The 22,116-nt window shown below is 50.4% G+C and overlaps 1 protein-coding gene across 2 annotated transcripts in view; it reads left to right on the top strand.

Annotated features, from left to right (window-relative positions):
* The first annotated feature begins 4,153 nt into the window (after positions 1–4,153).
* The window catches only part of ADCY9 (adenylate cyclase 9), a 60,188-nt gene continuing 42,225 nt past the window's right edge, over positions 4,154–22,116 (top strand). The window contains exon 1 of one of the 2 annotated variants that reach the window (XM_085237190.1): positions 4,154–6,593. In XM_085237190.1, coding sequence (XP_085093316.1) covers positions 4,901–6,593 — 1,693 coding nt within the window. In that variant the 5' untranslated portion in view covers positions 4,154–4,900. The remainder of the gene's footprint in view (positions 6,594–22,116) is intronic. The other variant, XM_085237189.1, reaches the window with a different exon arrangement.

Below are 22,116 nucleotides of genomic sequence, written 5' to 3'. Positions count from 1 at the left end.
TAGAGACCTGCACTCAGAAAAGGGCTCAGTGCACACAGCAAATGTTGCACCAAGGTTTAAGCTGTGTAATTCCCTGTGGCACTCAGGCCCGGAGCTGGGATTTTTGGTGGATTTGCGGCAGGTCTTTCTTCAAAACCCAAGCAGTGTGCACAAGAGGACTGCATAAGGCCTTAATTGTGCTTGCACGTTCTCTTCCCCACCTCTTTTCAGCCGAATAATCCAGAGCATCAAACACAAGATGTGCTGCAAGTTGCAATCGTGCCGTTGCAGAAGACAGAAAATGACAGAATTGAGTTCTACATTGCATTGCAGAAATGACAATATTTTTTCCCAAATCTCTATCATTTCTTCCACAGTAATGCAGGAAAATCCTGCCCCAAGTGCCACGCTCAGAGGAAACTGCCTATTGGGAATCTGAATGGCTGATATGTCCTCTGAGGTCCTTCCCATGCAGCAGAGCTCCCTTATCCATATGGATTCTTCCCACAGAAACTGTGAAGACAGGTTGCCCAAGGAGGCTGTGGATGCCCCATCCCTGGAGGCATTCAAGGCCAGGCTGGACGTGGCTCTGGGCAGCCTGGGCTGCTGGTTGACGACCTGCACATAGCAGGGGGTTGGAACTGGATGATCATAGTGGTCCTTTTCAACCCAGGCCGTTCTATGATGATTCTATGATGATTTCTGTGACAACAGGTTGTCCAAATTTGCGAGCTGCAATAACAGAAAGATGTTGTTTGCCATTTTTCTCTTGTGGTGTGCTGGAAATGGTTAATGGTGCATCTGCAAGGTAAAACATGAGCTCAGCCTCTTGAGAAGAGAAAACGTGTGAATTAACACTGGGATTATATTTCTCAGTGGCCTGACTTGGAGTCATAGAAACTCCTCCCCAGTGCAGCACATACAGACTGGTTGTACGTGGCTTCTCACCGTCTGCCACCTACTCACGGAAGTCCTGCTGATGACTTTACAGCTAAGTAAGCCCACACTCCTTGAATGCAAGTGTTGGTCATGTTCACTGCTTTTAGCTATTTTATGGTCTGGTAGGGAATGACCGCTCTGCTCAGGGCATCTCGGATGGACATCTCCACAGCTGAGCTTCTTCAATCAGCTCCTCAGCTTCTGCCACCACTCCTCAATGGCCTGGGGCTTTCCTCCAGCCTGCCTGTCCCTTGTCCCCAGCTCTGACCATCCGGAGCAGCTGCAGCCATGCTGGGGTTGATGCTGGCTGGCCTCCCTGCCTGCCACTTGTCCTCCCACTGCTCGCTCCTCAGAGCTTCCACCCCGTGCAGCTCCATTCATACAGATCTGAGCTTCCCCATTGCAAGTAAGAAAACAGTTTTGCTTTGTTTTGTTTTTAAGGATGTCATTCAAGTTCCTCCAGCAAGGAGCTGGAGTTATAAAAAACCATGTTGGATGTGGCTGTGTTTGCAGACAACAGTGGTGCTTCCTGTGCTCGGAAACAGAGCGAGTTTCTATTTCGGGCTTTGCTGACTCAAGGGTGAGGTGCCCGAGCTGATTCAGCAGCTTGGCAAGTCAGGGGAACTTCTCGTTATGAATGGAACGAGCAATAAACTTGAAGTTTGCCTTCGTCTTACAGAAAGGCAGCTTCAGGGAAAGCCACGTCCCAGTGGCAGACATCGCCAAGTGAGCAGGGTCTGCAGTGCATCCAGCACGGCACAGCAAAGCATCTCGTCTGGGAGATGAAGCTGCATTGGTAACGTGGGTAATCTGAGCCCCTTCTGAAGAAGGATGAGAATACAGAGCAGTCACAAAGAACCTGCCCACTGTGAGGAAGTGAGAAGAATGCAGCACTTACTCAGCTTCCTTTGCTCTGCATAGAAAAGATGCCAAAGGTGAGCCCTACACTCTGCTTGCATGGAAAAGTGAGATGAGCATCATGGTGAATCTGAATTTAAGAGGAGTGACAATCATCCAAAACACTGCCTACTGTTTAGCTGCTCATCTGTAAGCAGAAGTCAGAAATGTCTGTTTTTTCCCCCGTAACCCAGAGGTTGTCCAGAAGCTCAGCAGTGATGCTGAGCAGAAGTCTGTTAGCAGGTGAACGCTGCTCTCTGTTAGCGTGGGACAGCGGGGAAGGGGCATCTCTTCCTCTCCCTTGAGCATTACTGTCTCTGCATGGACTGACCAGGTTCTGCCATATTTTCCTTCAGTATTTATGCTGTTTCCAGAGCCAGATGGGATGAATAGTCTACATCCATGGTGCTGCCTTTCTTCCAGGCTGTAAGTTGCCCTGTGCCAGCATGCAACAAAAGCACAAACTCCTAAAGAGCACAGCTACACCACAGCAGGCATTCATACCGGTGTTGTTCTGGCGGCGGTTCCCATCCGTGTTCTGTGCCTCGTGGAGGCGGCTTGCGAAGCCTAAAAAAGCATCATGTGGGCTGCCACATTTCAGAGCCCCCCCGCACAGTTCCGCACAGCTCCACCAGATAAGCAGCGAACTACAATATTATGAATGTCAAACAAAAGCTCATCAGGAGAGCTGACAAAGCTGTGCCTCTGAGAAGGGAAGTAAACTGAATCCTATAGACTAAATACATGGATTTAGTGGCATGGGTTTAAAAGAAATTTACTCAGACACCTGAGATTTCTTGGGGCAGAGGACACAGGGTGATCCTGAAGCTCCCCAGAGGGGTTGGACCAGCCCGGCTTCTCCTCAGTCCCACTTTATCCCATCTCACTGTCCTTCATTAGCAGAGATCAAAAGCAGTCTCTGAGCAGCAAGTAACCAAAACCTGGGATCATGTGGGTCACTCCAGTTAAAACTTGTGATGTACGCAACATCTTTGATGTGATTGTTTGTTCTCAGCACACACAAAGTCCTACTTTATGGAGCACAACAGGGACAAGACACATTTCTGTTGCTTCTGAGTCTCCTCTTCATGCAGACAGGGTAAACACACTCGAGCTGCCCCTGCCTTTGTGTGCAGCTCACAGTGCAAGCAGGAACCTTCCAGAGGAGGGTAACGGAGATGTGAGGAGTGGGGAGCAGCAGCACTATGGGGAGCAGCCCAGGGAATGGGATTGTGCAGTCTGCTTGAGGCTCAGGGGAGACCTTATCAACTTCTGTACCTTCTGAAAGGAGATTGTGGTGAGGTGGGGGTTGGCCTCTGCTCCTGGGTAACAGTGATAGGACGGGAGGTTGCAAGCTGTGCCAGCGGAGATTCAGGTTGGGTGTTAGGAAATGTTCCTGCTCAGAAAGAGCAGTGCTGCAGTGGCACTGCTGCACAGGAGCGATGGGGTCACCGTCCATGGAGGTGTTCCAGAACTGTGGGGATGTGGCACTGAGGGATGTGGGCAGTGGGGACGGTGGGGTGGGCTGGGGCTGGACCTGGGGATCTGAGAGGTCTTCTCCAAGCTGAATGACTACTATTCCACACTCTGGATGTTGAATTAAAGCCCACGTTTCAGTACTAAGATACATCAGTATCAGCTTTTCCTACACTTTGCACAACCAATGCTTTACTTAACAAAGGAACAGAACGAAGTCACGACTTGGTTCGTGCCAGAGGGAAAACTCACGTCTCTACCTGGAAGAAAACCCACCCCGCCTTCTTCTCAATGACACCCTGAGGCACTCAGCGACCATAAGGGCTCTAACGATTTCCGAGTTCCCCTCTTCCTCCCGGCACACTTCAGAATTCCTTCACGAAGTACTGAAAGCTCGTTTGGGTGAATGGACGGCCGCTCCCAGGGGAGCCCCAGGGCAGGCCGCAGCGACGGCGCCCAGCTCGGCTCAGCCGGGACGGGACGGCGGCGTCACAGCCGAAACAAAACAACGACCGCTAGCGACGGGGCTGCTCGGTTACGGATCGGCTCGGCAGCCGAGCGCGTCAGGAGACGGGAACACGTTCCAAAAGAACGCGGTGCGTCGCGCACCGTCGCTCGGCTCCGCACTAAGGACGAGCGCAGGCTGCGGTCCCCGCGCCGCGCGCTCCCGAGAGAGCGGAGCACGGCCGAGCCGGGAGCGGCGCGGGGCCGTGCGGGACGGGGCGGAGGGCAGCGCCTGGGAGGAAGAGATAGCGCGGCGCGGGGCGCGGCCCCGATAGCGGCAGGCAGGACGACGGGCGGGCCGTAGGGCTGCGCCGCGCGCCTTCCCCGCCCCGTTAGCTCGGCGCGGCCCCGCGGAGCCCGGCGCGCCGCCCGCAGCCCGTGACAGCCGCCGGCGGAAGGTGGTGTCCGCCCGCGCCGCGCTCCGCCGCGCCTGAGCGAGCGTCCCCGCCCGCCGCCTCCTCCTCCTCCTCCTCCTCCTCCTCCCGCCCCGCTCCGCTCCGCGGCTCCCGGCGGCGGCACCGCCTCGCGGGAGGGGAGCGCGGCGGCGGCCCCGCGGCGGCGGAGGGTCCGCCCAGAGGCGCTCGCTCGCCGCCCGCGGCGCCAGGAACGCGCGGCTGCGGGTCCCGAGGCCCGGCGGCGGGGGGCGGCCGGCGGGGCAGTCCCGCCGGGCGGAGGCGGCGCGGCGGAGTAAGGGCGCGGGGGGAAGAAGGGGGAGCCGGGGGGGAGGCCGGCCCGGCCGCGAGGGGAGCGCTGCCCGCACGGCGGCCGTTGGCGCGGGGAGGAACCGGCGGCGGCCGACATGGAGGAGCGCGCCCCTCCCGGCGGGGGCCCGGCGGCCCCTCCGCGGCGCTGAGCGGCCGTCCGTCCCGCCCCGCCCCGGCAGCGGGCGGCGGGCGGCGGCCCCGCGGGGCGCCCGGAGGCGTGCGAGGCGGCGGGACTATGCGGGGCTGCCCGCGGCCCCCGGCGCTGCGTGCCCTGCCCGGCCGGCGGCGGAGCCCCGCGGCGCTGCCCGGGGCGGGAAACTGAGCGGCGGCCTCGGCGGCCGTCCGCGCTCCCGGCCCCGAAGGATCCGACGCGGAGGAGCTCCTCGGGAGGGACCGACAACATGGCTTCCCCGCCGCACCAGCAGCTGCTGCATCACCACAGCACCGAGGTGAGCTGCGACTCCAGCGGGGACAGCAACAGCGTGACGGTGAGGATCAACCCCCGGCAGCAGCAGGGCTGCTCCTCGGCCAAGCGCTGCAAGTACAGCATCTCGTCCAGCTGCAGCTCCGGGGAGTCGGGGGGCGCCCGGCGGGCGGGCGGAGGCGGCGGGCCCGGCCCGCGCCGGCAGAAGAAACTGCCGCAGCTCTTCGAGAGAGCCTCGTCCCGCTGGTGGGACCCCAAGTTCGACTCCACCAACCTGGAGGAGGCGTGCATGGAGCGCTGCTTCCCGCAGACCCAGCGCCGCTTCCGCTACGCCCTCTTCTACATTGGCGTGGCCTGCCTGCTCTGGGGCATCTACTTCGGCGTGCACATGAGGGAGAAGCGGATGGTGTTCATGGTGCCGGCCCTGTGCTTCCTCTTGGTGTGCCTGGCCTTCTTTGCCTTCACGTTCACCAAGGCCTACGCCCGCCGTTACGTGTGGACTTCGTTGACGCTCACGCTCCTGGTGTTCGCCCTGACGCTGGCCCCGCAGTTCCAGGCCCTGGATCCCCTGTCGGGGAGCGGTGATGTGCCCAACCGGACGGCCCCAGCCGTTCCCACCGACACCTGCCTGTCGCAGGTGGGCAGCTTCTCTATGTGCGTCGAAGTGCTCCTGTTGCTCTACGCGGTGATGCACTTACCCCTGTATCTGAGCTTGTTTCTGGGGCTGTCCTACTCGGTCCTCTTTGAGACCTTTGGGTATCGCTTCCGCGATGAGAGCTGCTTCACGCCGCTCGGAGGCGGCGCGGTTTACTGGGAGCTGTTGAGCAAAGCCTTCCTTCACATCTGCATCCACGCCATCGGCATTCATTTATTTATCATGTCCGAAGTCAGGTCCAGAAGCACGTTCCTGAAGGTGGGGCAGTCCATCATGCACGGGAAAGACTTGGAAGTGGAAAAAGCCCTGAAAGAGAGGATGATTCACTCTGTTATGCCCAGAATAATAGCAGATGACTTAATGAAACAGGGCGATGATGAGAGCGAGAACTCCATCAAACGTCATTCCACCTCAAGCCCCAAGAACAGGAAGAAGAAGCCCTCCATCCAGAAAACCCCCATAATATTCCGGCCTTTTAAAATGCAGCAGATAGAGCAGGTGAGCATTCTGTTCGCGGACATCGTTGGCTTCACTAAGATGAGCGCCAATAAATCTGCCCACGCTCTGGTGGGGCTCCTCAACGACCTCTTTGGGCGCTTCGACCGCCTGTGCGAGGACACTAAATGTGAGAAGATCAGCACACTGGGAGACTGCTATTACTGCGTGGCCGGCTGCCCAGAGCCACGGGCGGACCACGCTTACTGCTGCATCGAGATGGGCTTGGGCATGATCAAAGCCATCGAGCAGTTTTGCCAGGAGAAAAAAGAAATGGTCAACATGAGAGTCGGTGTCCACACCGGGACGGTGTTGTGCGGCATCCTGGGAATGAGGAGGTTCAAGTTCGACGTGTGGTCCAACGATGTCAACCTGGCCAATCTGATGGAGCAGCTGGGGGTGGCTGGGAAAGTCCATATTTCGGAAGCTACTGCGAAATATTTGGACGATCGTTATGAAATGGAGGATGGCAAAGTGACGGAGCGGGTCGGTCAGAGCGTGGTGGCCGATCAGTTAAAAGGTACGTGCTGTTGTTTTGTACTCGGCTCTTATTTTTCCTTTTACAAGGGAATATATTTTCCCCAGTGCGTGCTTTGTGCTTGTTGACTTGCAGATTGAACGTGCTGTACGCGTATGTCGGCGTGCTGGGGATCAGCCGAGGGAGTTTTGGATGGAAGGATGTGGTGATGAGGAGCATGAAGGAGCTCATGCCTTTTTTTGGGGAGTACTCAAAGCACTCTTTGACTTCAAAACTCCTTAAAACTACTTGTGAGCATGTAGCATTGTAGGGAGGAGAAGGTGAACGCGCTTGCTGTCTGCAAGAGGTTTTTGTTGTGCTGTTGTGTCATCCTTCGATGCAGTAAATAAACTTGTTAATTGACTTCATGTGCCATACATAGAGCATATGTGTTTGGTGAAATTATGTGCATCTGTGAAAAGTTTGTTGGCACCGAAAGAGTTGGGACTGCGGAGGCACTTGGGAAAGCTGACAGCTGGATTCGCAGAACGCAGCGAGCGCTGCGAGTTTGGCAGTTTGATAGCAAGTTGTTACGGCTCGGAGTGACGCTGGAAAAAGTTAGTGGGGTGGCTCAGCGTGCTGGCAGATGCTGTGCTGTCTGCAGCTCCGAATGAAACTGCAGATTGGTGATTTGGACAAGAAGCTGGGGATCAGTTGGCTCCCCGTACGGCTGGAGTAAGGGGCCGGTGATCGCTTCTCTGCAGAGCGCTGGCTTTCCAATGAAACTCCCAGCAGAGCTGGTGGCACAGAGCTGCACACGCTGGCCCAGCTCCCTCTTTGGAGCTGCCTGCCCCTAGGGCCGTGCTGCTGGCTCACAGGAGTGAGACACAGAAAAGTGAAAACGAGCACAGAATCTCGTTAGAATCTTGCGTAGCAAGCTCTTAAACAGGGCGTGAGTTTGTTTGTTCTGTTTATAAATGTACATGCTTCTATAGGGAAAGAATGGAAAATGGCGTGGAAGGAACCAAAGGAGTTGCAGGAGAACGTTGTGGGTGGGGGAAGGAGAGGTTTGGGGCGGTAAGTACGGGACGAGGCCAAAGTGGCTGCAGAAAGGTCAGCAAATGAGGACGGGCAGAGCGCCGGGAGCGACGGCAGCGCTCGCCTGGCAGGTGCTGCTTGGGGTGTGACACAAAGACTTATTTTTGGGGAACGAGCTGTCTGCATGCAGCACCAGCGTGAAATGAGGCTCGTGGGGAGGACAAACATCCACACGGACGCTGGCGGCTGGGAGCCGTGGAGCCGCAGCAGATGTGTGCGCTGGGGTTGAGCTTTCTGTTTGACTTCTAAAAATACGAATGGAATACGGATTTCTTTGGAGTGGGTCGACGCCGATGTGTACGTGTGGAAGTGTGCTTTGGAGAAAAAAAGCTCAGCTGCGATCTCTCAGTTAGCCCTAGCTGAATTTTACCTTTCTGGTGAAAAAAAAAAATAGCATCAACAACAGATTTCTGTACCGATTGTAGAGAAACAACCCTGCGGTGTTTAAACGCTTCTTTTCCTTTTTCCATCTGACTTTAGGGCTAGATGCAGTGAAGGGCTGGGCTGTGGCAGCAAGTGAAATTAAGTGCTTTTGCTAAATTTATGACTGTGCTCAATGTCATTCATCACAGTGACGTGAATGGACTTGTGGAGACTGACGGTACTGCTCTGAAATACTTGTGTGCATTTGTCCATGTTTTCTAGGAGACCACAAGAGCGCTGCGTAGAGCAGTGGTACCCCGTGCCAGCACTGCTTCTTCTTGATCTTTCTCAGACTTCAGTTCTTGGTTGGGTTTCCTGCGAGCAGGCTGCTATCCCTGCAGCATGCTGATGCAGGTCGGGCAGCTCCGTTGCCTTACTGTTTCCCTGAGCATTAGTCAATAGCAGCAGCAGAGCAGAGGAAGTTTGTTGTGATTGTTAATTATGTCATGTGTCTTATTCTTTTCAAGTATCAAAGTGCTGCGGAGATAACAGGCATAAGCTTTATTTCCCTACCAACACTTCACTTTTCAGCTTCCTTTCAACCTTTGGTATCTTAATGATATCCTATTTTTTATGTCGTGTGCCTGGCGAATTATCTCTTAATTGCCTGTGCTGCCGTTGCTGCTGGCTGAAGCTGAGCCAGCATTGCCAAGCCAGCTCTTCCTCAGCAGCGTGGGGTGCTGAGGGCTCAGGGCTCATGCTGATGTGAGCTCTGCCCTGGGTTTTGGGACGTGGTACAGCGGTGACAGAGGTGTCCTGAGTCATCCTCCTGCTGCTCTGCATGTGTTTGGGAGGATGCAGGACGTAACTCAGTTTCTCTTTCTTCGTGTTGCTTTGAGGGTCATTGGAGTTTCTAGGATGAAATTATGTTTTCTTCCCCCTTTGGCTGATAAATGATAGGATGCTTCCGTGCCTTCTTATTTCAAGCAGCAGGGCTTCTTGCCCCACCAAACCTGCAAGGACAAACAGCCACTGCCGGCCTTGCAGCACTTTCCCATTGCTGTCTGCTCTCGCTGTGAGATTGCTCAGCCCTTCTGTCTGCACTGCACCTCGTCCCCATGGAGGTGATGGAGGCACAGGGGAGCAGTGTTGCTGCGATGTTTTCTATGGATAAACCCTAGAGTCCACTTTGTGCCTTTTGCTGTGGCATTTCAGACAATTGGCATTTTCTGTTTTCCAGCTAAACTTCCCAGCAAATAGATTTATTGAGGGCTATGAGAGATAGCAGGAGTCACATAATACATGAGACGGTGACATTAACGTGTCCCTTCTGGACTCCTATGGGGAGTCAGAGATCTCCTTTCAGGATATAAAAAGTCCTGCTTATGGAAATGTTGTTGTTGTGCTCTTTGTTGTTCTCATTTCTTCTCGTCTGTTTGCATTTCTCCCTCTTGCTGCTCAGGAGGTCACGCTCACTGTTTGCCAGCCAGCCGCATTCCCAGAAATACCAGGGTCACCAGCGTCTGGTTTTGAGCACTCAAAATGCATGAGCATCTTGGGGAAGAATGCTGGCTCTGTTCATGGAGCATCGTGTGACAGAGCCGTGGTTCCATTTGGGAGGTGTGTGTGTGTGCTGTTAGCCTGGTGCAAGTCACTGTTGTCGAAGTTCCCCCCCCACACTTGTGGCTGTTGGCCGCTAGGCAGCTCCTTGCCCAGGCTGTCTCAAGCTGAGCAGCCAGCTTGTCATTTTTACACCATCTGAGCTATTCGCTGCTGTAACTGAGCCAGGAGTTCATGGAATCATCGTAGAATCACGGAACGGTTTGGGTTGAAAGGGACCTTTAGGATCATGTAGCTCCAAGCCCCCTGCTGTAGGGATCGAGGTGGTTGAATTTCCCCAGAATGTTGCCTGATGGAAGGAAGGAGCTTTTTCTGAAAGTAAACATGGTTGGTTTTGTTTGTGCATTAGTGCTCATCGGCTTTAATGCCAGGCAGAGAGATGTGGAAAGACGAACTCCTCCAAATGCTGAGGGAGGTCTGCTGGGTGGCTCTTCAACCAAGACCAAGTGGAAAAATATCTCTGTCTGAGAGGACTCACCCCTAAGCTGGTTTGTTATTTAGGGGAAACTCATCTGTTGGCTGTTGGGGCTCTGAGTTCTGATCGCTGCTTTCCAGCTGCAGGCAGTGAAAAGCCATGTGTAAGTCCTGTCCTTGCACGGGCACAGCCTGGCTCTGTGATCGTGTCTGCAGAGGCTTTCTTCTCTGTTTCTTGGGCTGCCTGAAATGTCATTGTTGAAATGCAAACTGGAGCGCTGCAGCTCACAAGTCTGAACTCCCTTCTCTCCATGTACTCCATTCAGTCATCAGAGGTGTGTGAGGGACTGTTCAAATGGAAGAGAGCTTTCTATTCTTTAAGTGAAACCCTTCATATTGAGGGTTATCAGGGGGAAAGATTGACGGAAAAGACAAAACACAGCAAAAGACACATAATTTATGTTCATCTCCTGTCATGACGGATGCGTGATTTGAATAGATTGTTTTAAACTCTTTTTTTTTTTTCCCTCCCCACTTATTTCACAATATGAGCTTCGCTTTTCCCTCTGGCAGGAGGAGGATGTAAGAACTTCCTTCCACCGCTTCAAAGCACCACTTTCATTGGGATTTCATGGCACTGTAGGTTGCTGTAGAGTGTCAGTTTGGTGAATGAGAACCGTTCTGCCCGCTCTGCAGTGTGTGGCTGTCTGTGCCTCCATCCCTGCTGGCTCTGCAAGGAGAGACAGCGACTCCTGCTTCCGTTGCAGCTGACACTTGAAAATTCCCCGCTATTTTTAGACCATTTTTGATCTCACTTCTGTCCTTTAAAAAGAAGGAAAATAACAATAATCCCAGCCTTTAAATGTTTAATGTCCAGCGGGAGCTGCTGCTGTGGGGCCGGCTCATCACCGCTGCATTAACGCCTTGTAGTGGACTCTGACCTACCCGTGTGTTACTGCCGTGGGGCAGCCCTGCAGGAGTCGGTTGGAACTTACCTTAAGGCTGTGCAGGGTGTGCAAGTGCAGCTGCTTGCTGTAGGACTGCTGAGCCAAGAGCCTCTGTGCTGCCTTCAACCCAGGCTGGCAGCGCTGAACGCATTTTCTCTTTCCTTCTTTCCAAAAATGTTTTAGCCTTACAGTGCTCAGTCTATCCCAGCTGTAGGGATAGACAGGTTTCTTGGTTCCAATATGTTCCGGCTGTTTTCCTTAGGAAAGCATCCCTCAGGTTCAAAGTGCCCCTTACAAACTTCTAGGTTTGTATTTGCTCCAGTAACTTTGGTGGGAATTCTTTGCAAACCATTTAAATACCCATAAATATGCGCTACAATTCTGACAGCGCTTCCCGTTCCTTGTGTTGCACTGCTCAAGCTGTTGTCTTCAACCACTGCTGAAGCTGTTGTCTTCAGCTTGCTCGATACATTTGGAGATCACGTTATGGACATGAAATAGCAATGCTGATGAGAAAAATCCTCCAAATTGGAGCAGGGAAGAAGAACTGGCAGGGATGTCAAGTCTGCTAAAGGGGTAACGGGACCTTATGCTTGCAGGACAAAAAATAGGAGGAGAGAAGGAAAGGAAAACCAGCTAATAATCAATAGCATCTGTAGTGGAAATGCTAAGTTGTGGCCTGAAGCAGCGATTGAGCACCTGGTGGGAAGGCAGGGCCAACCCAGGGGAGCTCAGGTGCATGCAGTGCACTCAGTGACTGGAAGGGCTGGGGCCAGGATCCACCCCTTTCCAGCCCTCATTTAAGGGTTGGTAGTGGAAGCGAGGGTATTTTGCTGGAGATCCTTGCCTACCTGAGGCTTTCTGAGGGTAAGCAGACTTTTTCCTTTGTGTCTGTGCCTGCAGCTGCTGCGCTTGGGCTTATCCTCGCTTGCTGTAGTCTGGGACTTTGCTACTCCTCTGCATAACGCTTATGCCTAATTCATGAAATAGAATTAGCTGTTCTCTGTATGTTATATTAGGTATATCAGCTCCCTTATAACTTTTACGTAGCTGTTCCTGAGTCCAATTGTTGCAGTTATTTATTTGAACTCCTGTTTAATGGCCACGTGAGGTCTGTCCCACGAGATACGAGGCATCTTTATCCTCTGACCGACTTGGACGGGACTGAAACAGATAGATCTGGAAGTGCTGTGCCACAGCCAGTATTATGGACAGGATGTCATGAGGAAATGCTGCTGCAAGGGCATGACTGCAGGGAGACCAAGTGTGCTGTTAGCTCTGAATATCCGCTGTTTGGACAACGGGAGCTGGGCAGGAGGGGAGTGCTTCTAGGAAGTCAGTGCTTGGGCTGCAGCAGAAAGAGTGGGCATAGCTTCCAGGAGGGGAAACCTTGCTAAGAGACCTTCTGCTAACAGCTCTCAGGCCTTGGCCTGGGACTTGGGTGGCTTTTCTCATCTATCGCTAAGTTTTAAAACTTGGTTCTTACTTAATAACGTTATGTAAAAGGCTTTTACTTGTTTTGCTTTCAGTCTGACTGTCGTCGTCTTGGGGCTAACATCACTCCTATGATACATTATGAAACAGATTTTATCACGTATGTACATGTAAGATACTAATGAGACAATACGAATAATATTTGATGTTTGACTTGCTGCTTGGCACCAACTGGAAGCAGAAAGCTTTCTTAAAAATACCACATGAGGATGAGAAAATGTATTAATAGTTGTTTCATAATCCCAATAAAGCATTTAAGAGGAGCGTACGCCACGCCTCACCCCGGTTTCTGGAATCCGTAGCGATGGCTAATTGAATTTTTCTGCTGAGGATGTGAAGCGAACGTGTACGTCTTTGGTTATGAAACATCACAGTGCTGGAATTTGCCGTGGGCACAGAGCTTGTAAACAGAAGGCCTGGAGTCGCTGCTGAAGTCACACGCACCCACCTCTGCGGGAAGCTTTGCTCACGATTTGGTATTTCGTGGTAGCTTTTCCCAAAGGAGTTAAAAAGTCTTGATTGTGTGAAACGGCTGTGAGTTATGGCTGGCATGTATATGGATGGTGTTTCAGTATGTGCATCCTTAGGGTGTTTCAGCCCGGTATTTCTGAAAATGCTCTGTGAGCTGAACCTCACACCCGGATCCTTCCAAAGGCAGTAAGGAGGTTTGGGTGCCCATGGCCACGGTGCTTTCCAGAAGTCATGGTGGGGATCCTTGTCTGGAGAGCTGTTTTGTTACACAGAGGAGGCTTCCCTTCTGCTGCTTACTGTCTGAAAACCTTGAAGTCTCGTTCCACAGGCTGCGTGTGACCTCCAAACCAAAGCAAACAGGAATATGTCATCTAGAAATCCTGCCTGTTGAAATGATGCTGCAAAACATGTCTGCCTTTTTTATTGTTTTTCGTGAAAGAGCAAAAACAACCAAAAGACAACATTCAGTTTCGGTCTTCACATACATACACTAACACATCCATGTGTTTATGCTGGTTTGCCAGGAATCTGAGTTTTGGTTTCAGTTTCTGTGATAACTTGGCACCCCATCACTTCTCCTCTCCCACCTTAAGGCTTTACGCTGCTGAATGTCATTGTGGGTGTAAGCATTGTCCCTGCTGTCCACCTCAATAGTCAGATTTTCAACGTGCTGCCTGGAGATCTTTCTGTCTGCTGAATTAAAAATACAGCAGCGTCTTGTTTGGGGTCTTTGATTATATTCTCTGTTTTGTATGGTAGTAAGGTTGGTTTTCTTTGGTTTTTGATGGAGGCATAGGAAGCTCGGTACAAACATCATCCTTTTGTGGTAGATGGGTATTTTTTGGAAGAGAAGCTTTTTGTTGTTGAGATTTCCTTTAGGAAAAGCCTGGATTAAGTAAATGGCCTTTGAACTTCGTGGCTGGACCTTCCCCACTGAGCTCCAAGTTTGGCTGGCAGTGTAGGTCCATAGAGATGATGCCTTGAAGCTTCTGACCTGGCTGGGACCTTGTAGAGATCTCCTGTGCTCGGGGTGTCATGGGAGATGTTTCCATATCCGAGGTATCAAGAGGTGACAGAGTTGGAAATTGAGAAGTAAGGTATCTCAGGTTTGGATATATTCGCTTGTTAGGCTTCTGCACTTCATGTCCTTGTGCACAGTGCTGCATTTATAAGCATTTTAGTAAACTGTGTTGCTTGTGTATTTGGAGACAGAACTTGGGGACTGTGATTTGACTTGTATGAACCTAGTATTGGATTGAATATAAAGAATTTTACTACAATACAGGCAGTGAAGCACTGCAGAGGCTGCCCAGAGAGGCAGCGATGCCAAATCCCTGCAGACCCCCATGTTGAGGCTGGGTGGACTCTGAGCACTGATGGAGCTGTGGGGGTCCCTGTTCATGCAGGGGGTGGGACAAGATGGCTGTTCCGACTCAAACCATCCTGTGACAGTTCTATGAATGTCAGCTATACACGGCTATGAGAACATACAGCTGTGAGTTTGAGTGAGCTAGGGCTGCAGCAGAGGCCGTGCAGTGCTGGGCTGTGCTGATGGCACGTTGTTTCTGACCCCTTTGCAGTAAGGGATCTGGTAATTCTCTCTCTGCACTGCTGCCCTGACTGGTAGAGGAGGCAGTGATTTTTACTATGTTGTGTATGTTGAAGAAAAACCCCTTCCAGACCCCATATTTCAGGCTTTCTTGAAAGAAAATGACTCCATGTATATACAATGTGGATACTTTTATAGCTGAACCATAACAAACAGAGGATGAAATGTTACTCTAGTATTTCCCCTTTCTCTTGTCAGGGGATACAAATCAGCTGCAGAAGCAGAGTGCATGACCTGGGAATGCTGCTGTGCACTGTGTTGCTGCTGGGGCTGGGAGGGGATGCCCTGGTGAGACTGGGACATGGGCTTGCTTTGGGAGCTGTCTGGAGGCTTTGCATACTTCCTTCCCCATCTGCAGCTGTGCAGCCCAGCCCTGGAAAACAGCTGCCAGCCCTTCATTGCAGTGAGTTAGTTTCTGATGTGCCTGCTGAATAATTTGCCTGTGGAAGAATGCCAGCTGTCATCGAACCCCAGCTACAGCTGCAGCCAGGGCTTGGGTTGGTTGTGCTCTGTGCAGCTCCTTCCTGTTCCAACAAAGCTGCTGCAGCACTTTGTTTCAGTGCCTCTGGTGCACTGCTATGTCACTTGTTGGTGGGATGCAGCCCAAAAATGTCACAGCAAAATGCCACGTGCCTAACCTGCAATTCCTGCCTTACAGTCTGCACTGCAGCTCTCACGGCAGGTTCAAATCCCATTGGTCCTACAGGTGCCCACATCCCAAATGCGTTTGGGGTGGAGGAGACCATGTGCCAGGCAGGAGCTCAGGGCCGGCTGGGAGCTGTGCAGGCAGTGAGCTGCACGCTGTGCCCCGTTCTGCCTGCCCCTTGCTATGGTAGCAGTGATGTCTGACTCTTTCTGCAGCACTCTGCTTGGCACTCAGCTCTGTGCTCGTGGTGGGAACCCAGTGTTCCACCTCTGGAAGGGAGAAGTTGCTGTCAGCGCTGTTTTCCAGTGTTGTGGTTTTTTTTTTTTTTTTCCTTTAATACCAAACAGATAATGATTTATCCCTCCTACTGCAGCTTTACAGCAGTTCTGGAAAGGAGAGGACTTTTAAGTGACATTTATCTGGGAGGAAGGAAGTGATTCTTTAATGGCCTAACATTTTCTGCTGCGTTTGGGGCGATTCACGACATTTCCTGGAACAGAACTGAACGTTTTGGATGCTGGGGACAGAAAGAGCAAACTGCAGCAGTGCAGCTGAGATGCTTTCTGCTGCTCTTTCAGCATCCTCTCCCCGAAGGTACATTCCGAGACCTTTAAAACTCAACAGAGCCTCCGCTTGACCCATGCATGGACTGACAGATTGGGTCAGTCCATTTACCCTGCTTGTATTGAGCTGTTTTGGATGCAGGTTCTGCTTAGCGAGGGGTGGTGCTGCTCCTGCAGTCCATATCGAGGTGCTGGGGGTCCTCCTGGGAGCGTTCCCCTCCTGGGTGCCTGGTCACTCCCTGCCTTTCCCAGGCAGCTGCTGCTCACTGTGTGCTCTGGGGAAGGACCCTGCTCCTATCCGTCGCCTCCCCCCACCTGTCAGCTGTTGGAAGGAGTTATTTTCAGGCTGGAACATGGACCTTGGAGGAGCACCAGGCTCCTTTGTAAACAAGCCCAGCAGTTCCCCCCTACTGCAAATGACTGCGTACTTCTATTTACATCTTATTGCAGCCGATCTGATGGGAGTGCTGCAGTTTATTTCCTCCTTTTAATGTACTTTCGTGTTCTTTACTATTTGTTTGCTACTAATTCATAAGGGTAAATTGCTGGGGTTGGGGGGAAGGGGCTCAGTGTGAGCCCTAACAGCATCTCAGTGCCATTTGCTGATGGGAGATATGTTGTGACATGGAGAAGGTAGGATTTTTGGATATTATAATAGAAACCATTATAATGGCTTTTTGCTATAGAAATAAGAGCAATATTACTTTCAACCCATTTCTCACATACTTCCCAAGGCCCCATAGCACCGTGGCAGCTCCTCTGAAAATATTGCGGCTTGTTTAGATAAATGCTCACTGTTTGTTTTCTTTGTTCTCCTGCAACCAAAGATAAGCCCCGTAGGCATTATAGCAGCAAAATATGCTAACGGGACGGAAGCTGTGAAGGGGAAATAGTTATCCTAAGTTTTCTTTTGTATCTGTAATTACCCATTAGATTTTATCTTCGGGGATGCAGCGAGGAGCCCTGTGCTGCCATAGGTGATGGGGGGAGGTGGAAAAAGGTGAGTGGGAGGGATGCTGAGATCTGCAGTCAGCCAACCAGGACTGCTTCGGGGGGCTCTTGTGTAGTCCTCAGTGTCATTTTTGGAGGTGCTTTGGGTGCAAAGCCCCAAAACCCAAGAGCAGGGAAGGCTGATCTCTCTGACCTTATGCCAATGTTGGTGTCGCGAAACATTCTCAAATATTTTCTCTTCTCATTTTTATTTTATCCTTATCTGTTGGTGTGATTGTATAGGCTTGCTCATTGATAAGCAGATAAGTATATTAAGTGCTCACAGCAAAGATTAAGAGAATAAACGTGATTGAGACAAAGTTGGCAAGTGGTGGAAACTGTGTGTGTGTGTGTGTGTGTGTACAGGAGAGTGTTCTCCAGGGTTGATGAGCCTAAGGATTTTGCTGGCAATAGGTTAGATGCAATGCCTCTGAGCTGTGGGGATGAACATCAGCTACCTGAGTTACCTTGTGTCGGCCATTCTTTCATTGCAGGGAAATGGAAAAAAAAAATACCTTAAAAAAACAGTTGATTAATTTTTGGTTCTCTTCAGTTTTCTCATTAAGCTACACAAGGGCACGTTTCAGACTTAGAGGCTGCAGTGTGTGTTTGCATCCAGTTTCCTCAGTGTATTTATTTTTGAGTTTGGAACTTGGGTCTTTTCTTTGGTTTTGTTCCACCTCTAATGTAGCAGTGCCACATCTAATTATTTAAATTTCTATTGCAAACCTTGTTGCACTTTAAACGTTTTGTGTTGCACTGAACTCTCGCAAGTCCTGAACTTATGTAGGCTGCCCTTGGCGTTTCAGTTGGGAGCCCATGAAAGCTCTGCCCTACCACACTTGGATCAACCTGCAGGTTGTGAACACCCAAGTTTCTAACTCACTTGGGAGGAAAAAGTAAACTCTAATTACATTTTACTCACCTCATTGGTGCTGTTTTGCTAGAAATCAAGCTGTGCTGAGTGTGTTGTGGCCCTGACTTCTTGGGCACTCTCTTGCAGTTTCTGCTGCTCTCCTGTTTGCTTGCACTCATTGGTTGTGTTGTTTTCTCCTTTGCCCTCTCTCCTCTCATTAATATAGCTTCTACTCATATTAAATTAAGCAAACAAAAGGGAAAATGCATGCATGCAAGAGGCTGGTTCTTTTAACAAACGCTGCGTGAGCAGAGGTTCTGCTTGGAGTTTGCCTTCTTGCAAAACTTCAACTTGTGCTGTTTGTTGCAGGGATGGTGGGCATTGTGAGCAAGGAGGTGTAGCTCTGTGCTGGTGATGCGATGCAGGTGGTGCTCGGATTTTGGCCTCTTTTCTTCACGTGGATTAGGATTGTGGGATTACTTCTGCTTTCCAATTGCCAGTTGGAAAAAGTGTTTTAGCTTTAATAAAGTCTTAGAAACTATTTCCTTGCACGCCTCCAGCATCTTCACTTTCCCCATGCTTCTTCCCTTCCTTCCAGCCCTTCCTTCCAGGTTTCCGCTCTGAGGCTGGAGATGGAGGCACAAAAAGGGCCGGTGCAGTGCCTGGGATGGCTGGAGGAGCGAGTGAGGTAATGGGAGCAGAAAACTGGAAGGGGAATGGAAGCCATGCAGCAGAGCCTGCAGGTGGCCATTCCCTCCTTGCAGTGCTGCAGCCACTCTATGCTTCAGGATGGGAGACCCGAGGAAAGAGCTGGAAGTTTGATCGGAAAGGGTCACAGTCATCCTTTTGATTTTATACGGGAGATGCTCTAGAGTGTAACACAATCTGTGTTTTGATGGATTGGCAGTGAATCTCAGGGCTCTTCATTCTCTAAAACGTACTTCAGCTGGTTTTAATAGCAGGAAAATTTAAAGATGTGATTATCAATGGCAAAAGAAGGATGAGGATAACTGTTCCTTTTTGGGAAGGAGCTGGCTCTGTTTTGCACAGAGGCACCTGTAGGCCTTTTCTAGCCTAGCAGATTTGTTTTACCTCTAGACTTAGGGGATCTGCAGTGAGCAAAACGAAAAAGAAGTAGTGTGATATCCAGCCTGGAGCATCTCTTCTGCACTTTGCAGCAAGTGAGGAATGGGAAAGGAACAAGAGGAATGGCAATGGGCATCTCCATCATCTGCCAGAGCCTCGAGGCTGTGCCTGCACCCACAGCAGCGCTCGGCTCTGGGACTGCAAAAGGAAACAATTTCATGTTGAAATACGGCTGCCAAGCAGGCTGCTTTCTGGGAAGAATGTCCAGTAACTGCCAGTACAGCCCTGGGATGTGGTATGGTTAAAAGTGCAAACATTTCCTTGCCCTAACCAGGGTTATCCTTTCCAGGGCCGTAGGGCAGCAGGGTGGGCACCGTGCAGTGCTGTAAGGCCCAGGCAGAGGTTGAAAGTTCAAAATAGTTCTGGTTTCTTTAAATAATCTCTTACTTTATCACGCGGAAGAAGGTAAACAAATCTATTATTTAAAAAAATGGTTCGTCTTTGCAGTAGAAATCTATTTTAGATAAAAAGTAGCAAAGATTTTTTTTTCCTCATAGTTTACTTGGGAGTTGTTTTACAGTAATGCTGTTGCCTTATTGCTGAGAGAATTTTAAGTACATATAAGCTCTTTAAATGATGCAAGAAAGCGATCTGTTGGCATATAATGCAAACTGAGTGAGTGGAAAAGTAAATATTTAAGGCTGACATATCGAAGTATAAATAGTGGTCACTGTGTGTAATGTCTTAATTGTAAAAATATTTCTCGAGCCCTGCTGGTAGGCACCGTGGCCTGTCCGAGAGCAGCACTATGAGCAGCTGCACTGATATTTTGGGAAGCTGGGATGGCTGCCATCTGCTGTGCCAGCGCTGGGCACACAGCCCCAAGGCCCAGGGAGTGGGCAAGGAGCTGATCAGCCCTAGGAGTGTGTCACTGCCCTGCATTGGGCTTGGGGCTGGCTGGCTGATCCCGTGGAGGAAAATCATTCCTCAGTGTTGAGTCAGTGGAGGGCCTGAGTGGGACTGCAGGGTCTGTTGTCCTCTGGGTGCTGGGCTGTCTGCCCTGTGCTGGGAGCTGGTATTGGTGGTCATGGGCATCCCACTGGGCTGGGGCTTGGCTCTGCTGGCTCTTTGGAGGCTGACCTTTGGTGCTTGTGCTCTGCAGGGTTAGAATTTTGCACCTGGAGCAGTTTTCCACCTACTGTGGGCCTAGCGTGGAACTTGCTTTGCTCCGCCATTTTGTGGGCCAATGGTGGTCATGGTGTGATGGCCAGCGTGCCAGCAGGAGGGGACACGGGGCTGTGAGAGGGACATGGGGTGCAGGGGGCCACGAGCTGGGGGTGGACGTGGGCTGTGCCTCCACGTGGGCCCCCGGTGCTGCTGAGGCCGTGCAGCAGCTGCGCTGCTTGTAGCTGGAGTCTGGCCCAGATAGAGCCAACCTGACATTTGAACTTCATGCTCAGCGTGCTCTGCTTTAAAAGTGATGTTATGGAGAGGTATCCTTCTGTTGAACAGTTATCTTGGTCACAGGTAATGCTCATCTGAGTCCAGTGATGGCTGTGGCTAAGTTTGCTCTGCAAAGTTCATTTTATAGGTAAAAAAATGGTTGGCTGGAAGTTTTGTGGAAGGGAACAGTGTGAGAGACCTTCCTGCTAAATTTCAGCTTTTCCAGCTCGTAAAAGATCAATTCTTGAAATGCAGGAGTTCAGTCCTGAATTGCAGTGCAGAAAAGGAAACCACCAAAGCCATGGGAGCCTCTCTGTGCCCTGCTGAGTTGAGTGTCTGCAGCAGAACCTGAGGGTAAAGTGCTCCAGGGTTGTCTTCATCATTGCTCATAGGCATTCAGGGAAACCCTGCTGTACATTCAGCAACAAGGGCTTGCTCTGCCAGTGCCACTGCAGTCTTGGTGGTGCTGTGGTGTTTTTTTTTTTGTGTATTATCCTGATATAAATAATGTATTTAGCAGATTCTTCTTCTATATGTTAGTTTCCAGCTCATGTATATATGTATGTTGATGTCTAAGTAGTTAACATTAATATATAGAATTGCATTGTATACATTAATTCATTTAATACAATATATGATATATGTAAAGTTTATTATCTGCTACAATTATAATTATATAGTAATGCTAATGCCTGAAAGCCTTAATGAAAATCAAGAACATTTTCTTCAAACATTAAAAAAAAAAAAAAAAAAAAAAAAAAAAGCCCTCTATCCCTGTGAACTGTGCTTTAAATAAACAAGGCAGATGCAGCAGAGGTACATATCAGCTGCTTCGGTTACGGTACTCTTTCTCCTAATTTAATCACTTTTACAGGCTGTCTGTTTGCAGTGTTTTGAACTACTTGTGTACCTAAGTGCATGTGGCTGCACGGAAATGAACTTTCAAACTCATGTAGATAGCTGCAGTGCATGGGATATCCCATTTTACATCTTTTTGCAACAATCAGAAATCGGTTAGAGATGGTTTTCTGGCAGAATGGTTATGGTACTGTGAGGTCTTTGCAGGCACTTGCTTGGTGCTCATTTCCATTCTTCTTTTGCCCAGTGAATGAGCTTTGTTTGACCATAGCAATGAGCATCCTCCAGATGTGTGACTGGGGAGTGCTGCACGTAGCACAGATGTGACTTGCTCGTGTGGATTGCTCCATGACTGTGACTCTGCTTCCTCTGAGTATGGCTTAGCATCTTGTGTCAGGGTGAGTTTATCACGATTGTATTTTCTTTTTAACATACCAGGCTAGTATGTTGTTAGAGCAAGAGCTAAGGAGGCTGGATGATGAATAACAAAGCAGTGTGTGCTGCTGTTCTGGCACGAGCAGCTGATGGATGCTGCCCTGAGCACAGAGTCCCCAGCACAGGAGGCACAGCTTCATCTTTGTGAGTAATTTGTACCTCTGTGTGCAGCAGCGTTAGCTCAGTATGTGTGTTTTGAAAGCTTTCATACCAACAGGTTTTACAGGTTGCATGTAGTTAATTCTTATCCTGCAACAATATCTTGAGCAAAAGCTTCATCCTTGCATTCCCCAGCAATGCTATGTGCTTCAGTTTGAATCTTAATTATGTGCGTGTGTCACTTAACAGCAGATGCTTTGTGGAGTAGATCCCTGTGGCATATGCTCTCATGATAGGTGAAATAGTTTGCATGCTCCCAGAACAAATATTTTCTGCAGCCCATATTTACAGCGATAAACAATGGGCCGTGTGGCCCAGCGCTCCCTGCTGAGCGTGAGCTGTGGCTCTTGGAACAGGTACCCTTGTGATTCAAAAATACCGAGTCCTTTCCAATGGCATTTTTTGTTGTTGTTTTAATACTCCAAAAAAGGGAATGATCAAAGTGCAGTCTGTTCTTTCCTGCCCTTCTAGATATACAAAACAGCTGCAAAGCACAATCAGCTATTGTAGTGATATGTGCCCGAGGTCTATAAA

This window comes from Meleagris gallopavo, chromosome 16 (assembly GCF_905368555.1).
Source record: "Meleagris gallopavo chromosome 16, MGAL_WU_HG_1.1, whole genome shotgun sequence".
NCBI lineage: Eukaryota > Metazoa > Chordata > Aves > Galliformes > Phasianidae > Meleagris > Meleagris gallopavo.
This window is presented reverse-complemented; position numbering and strand designations above follow the sequence as displayed.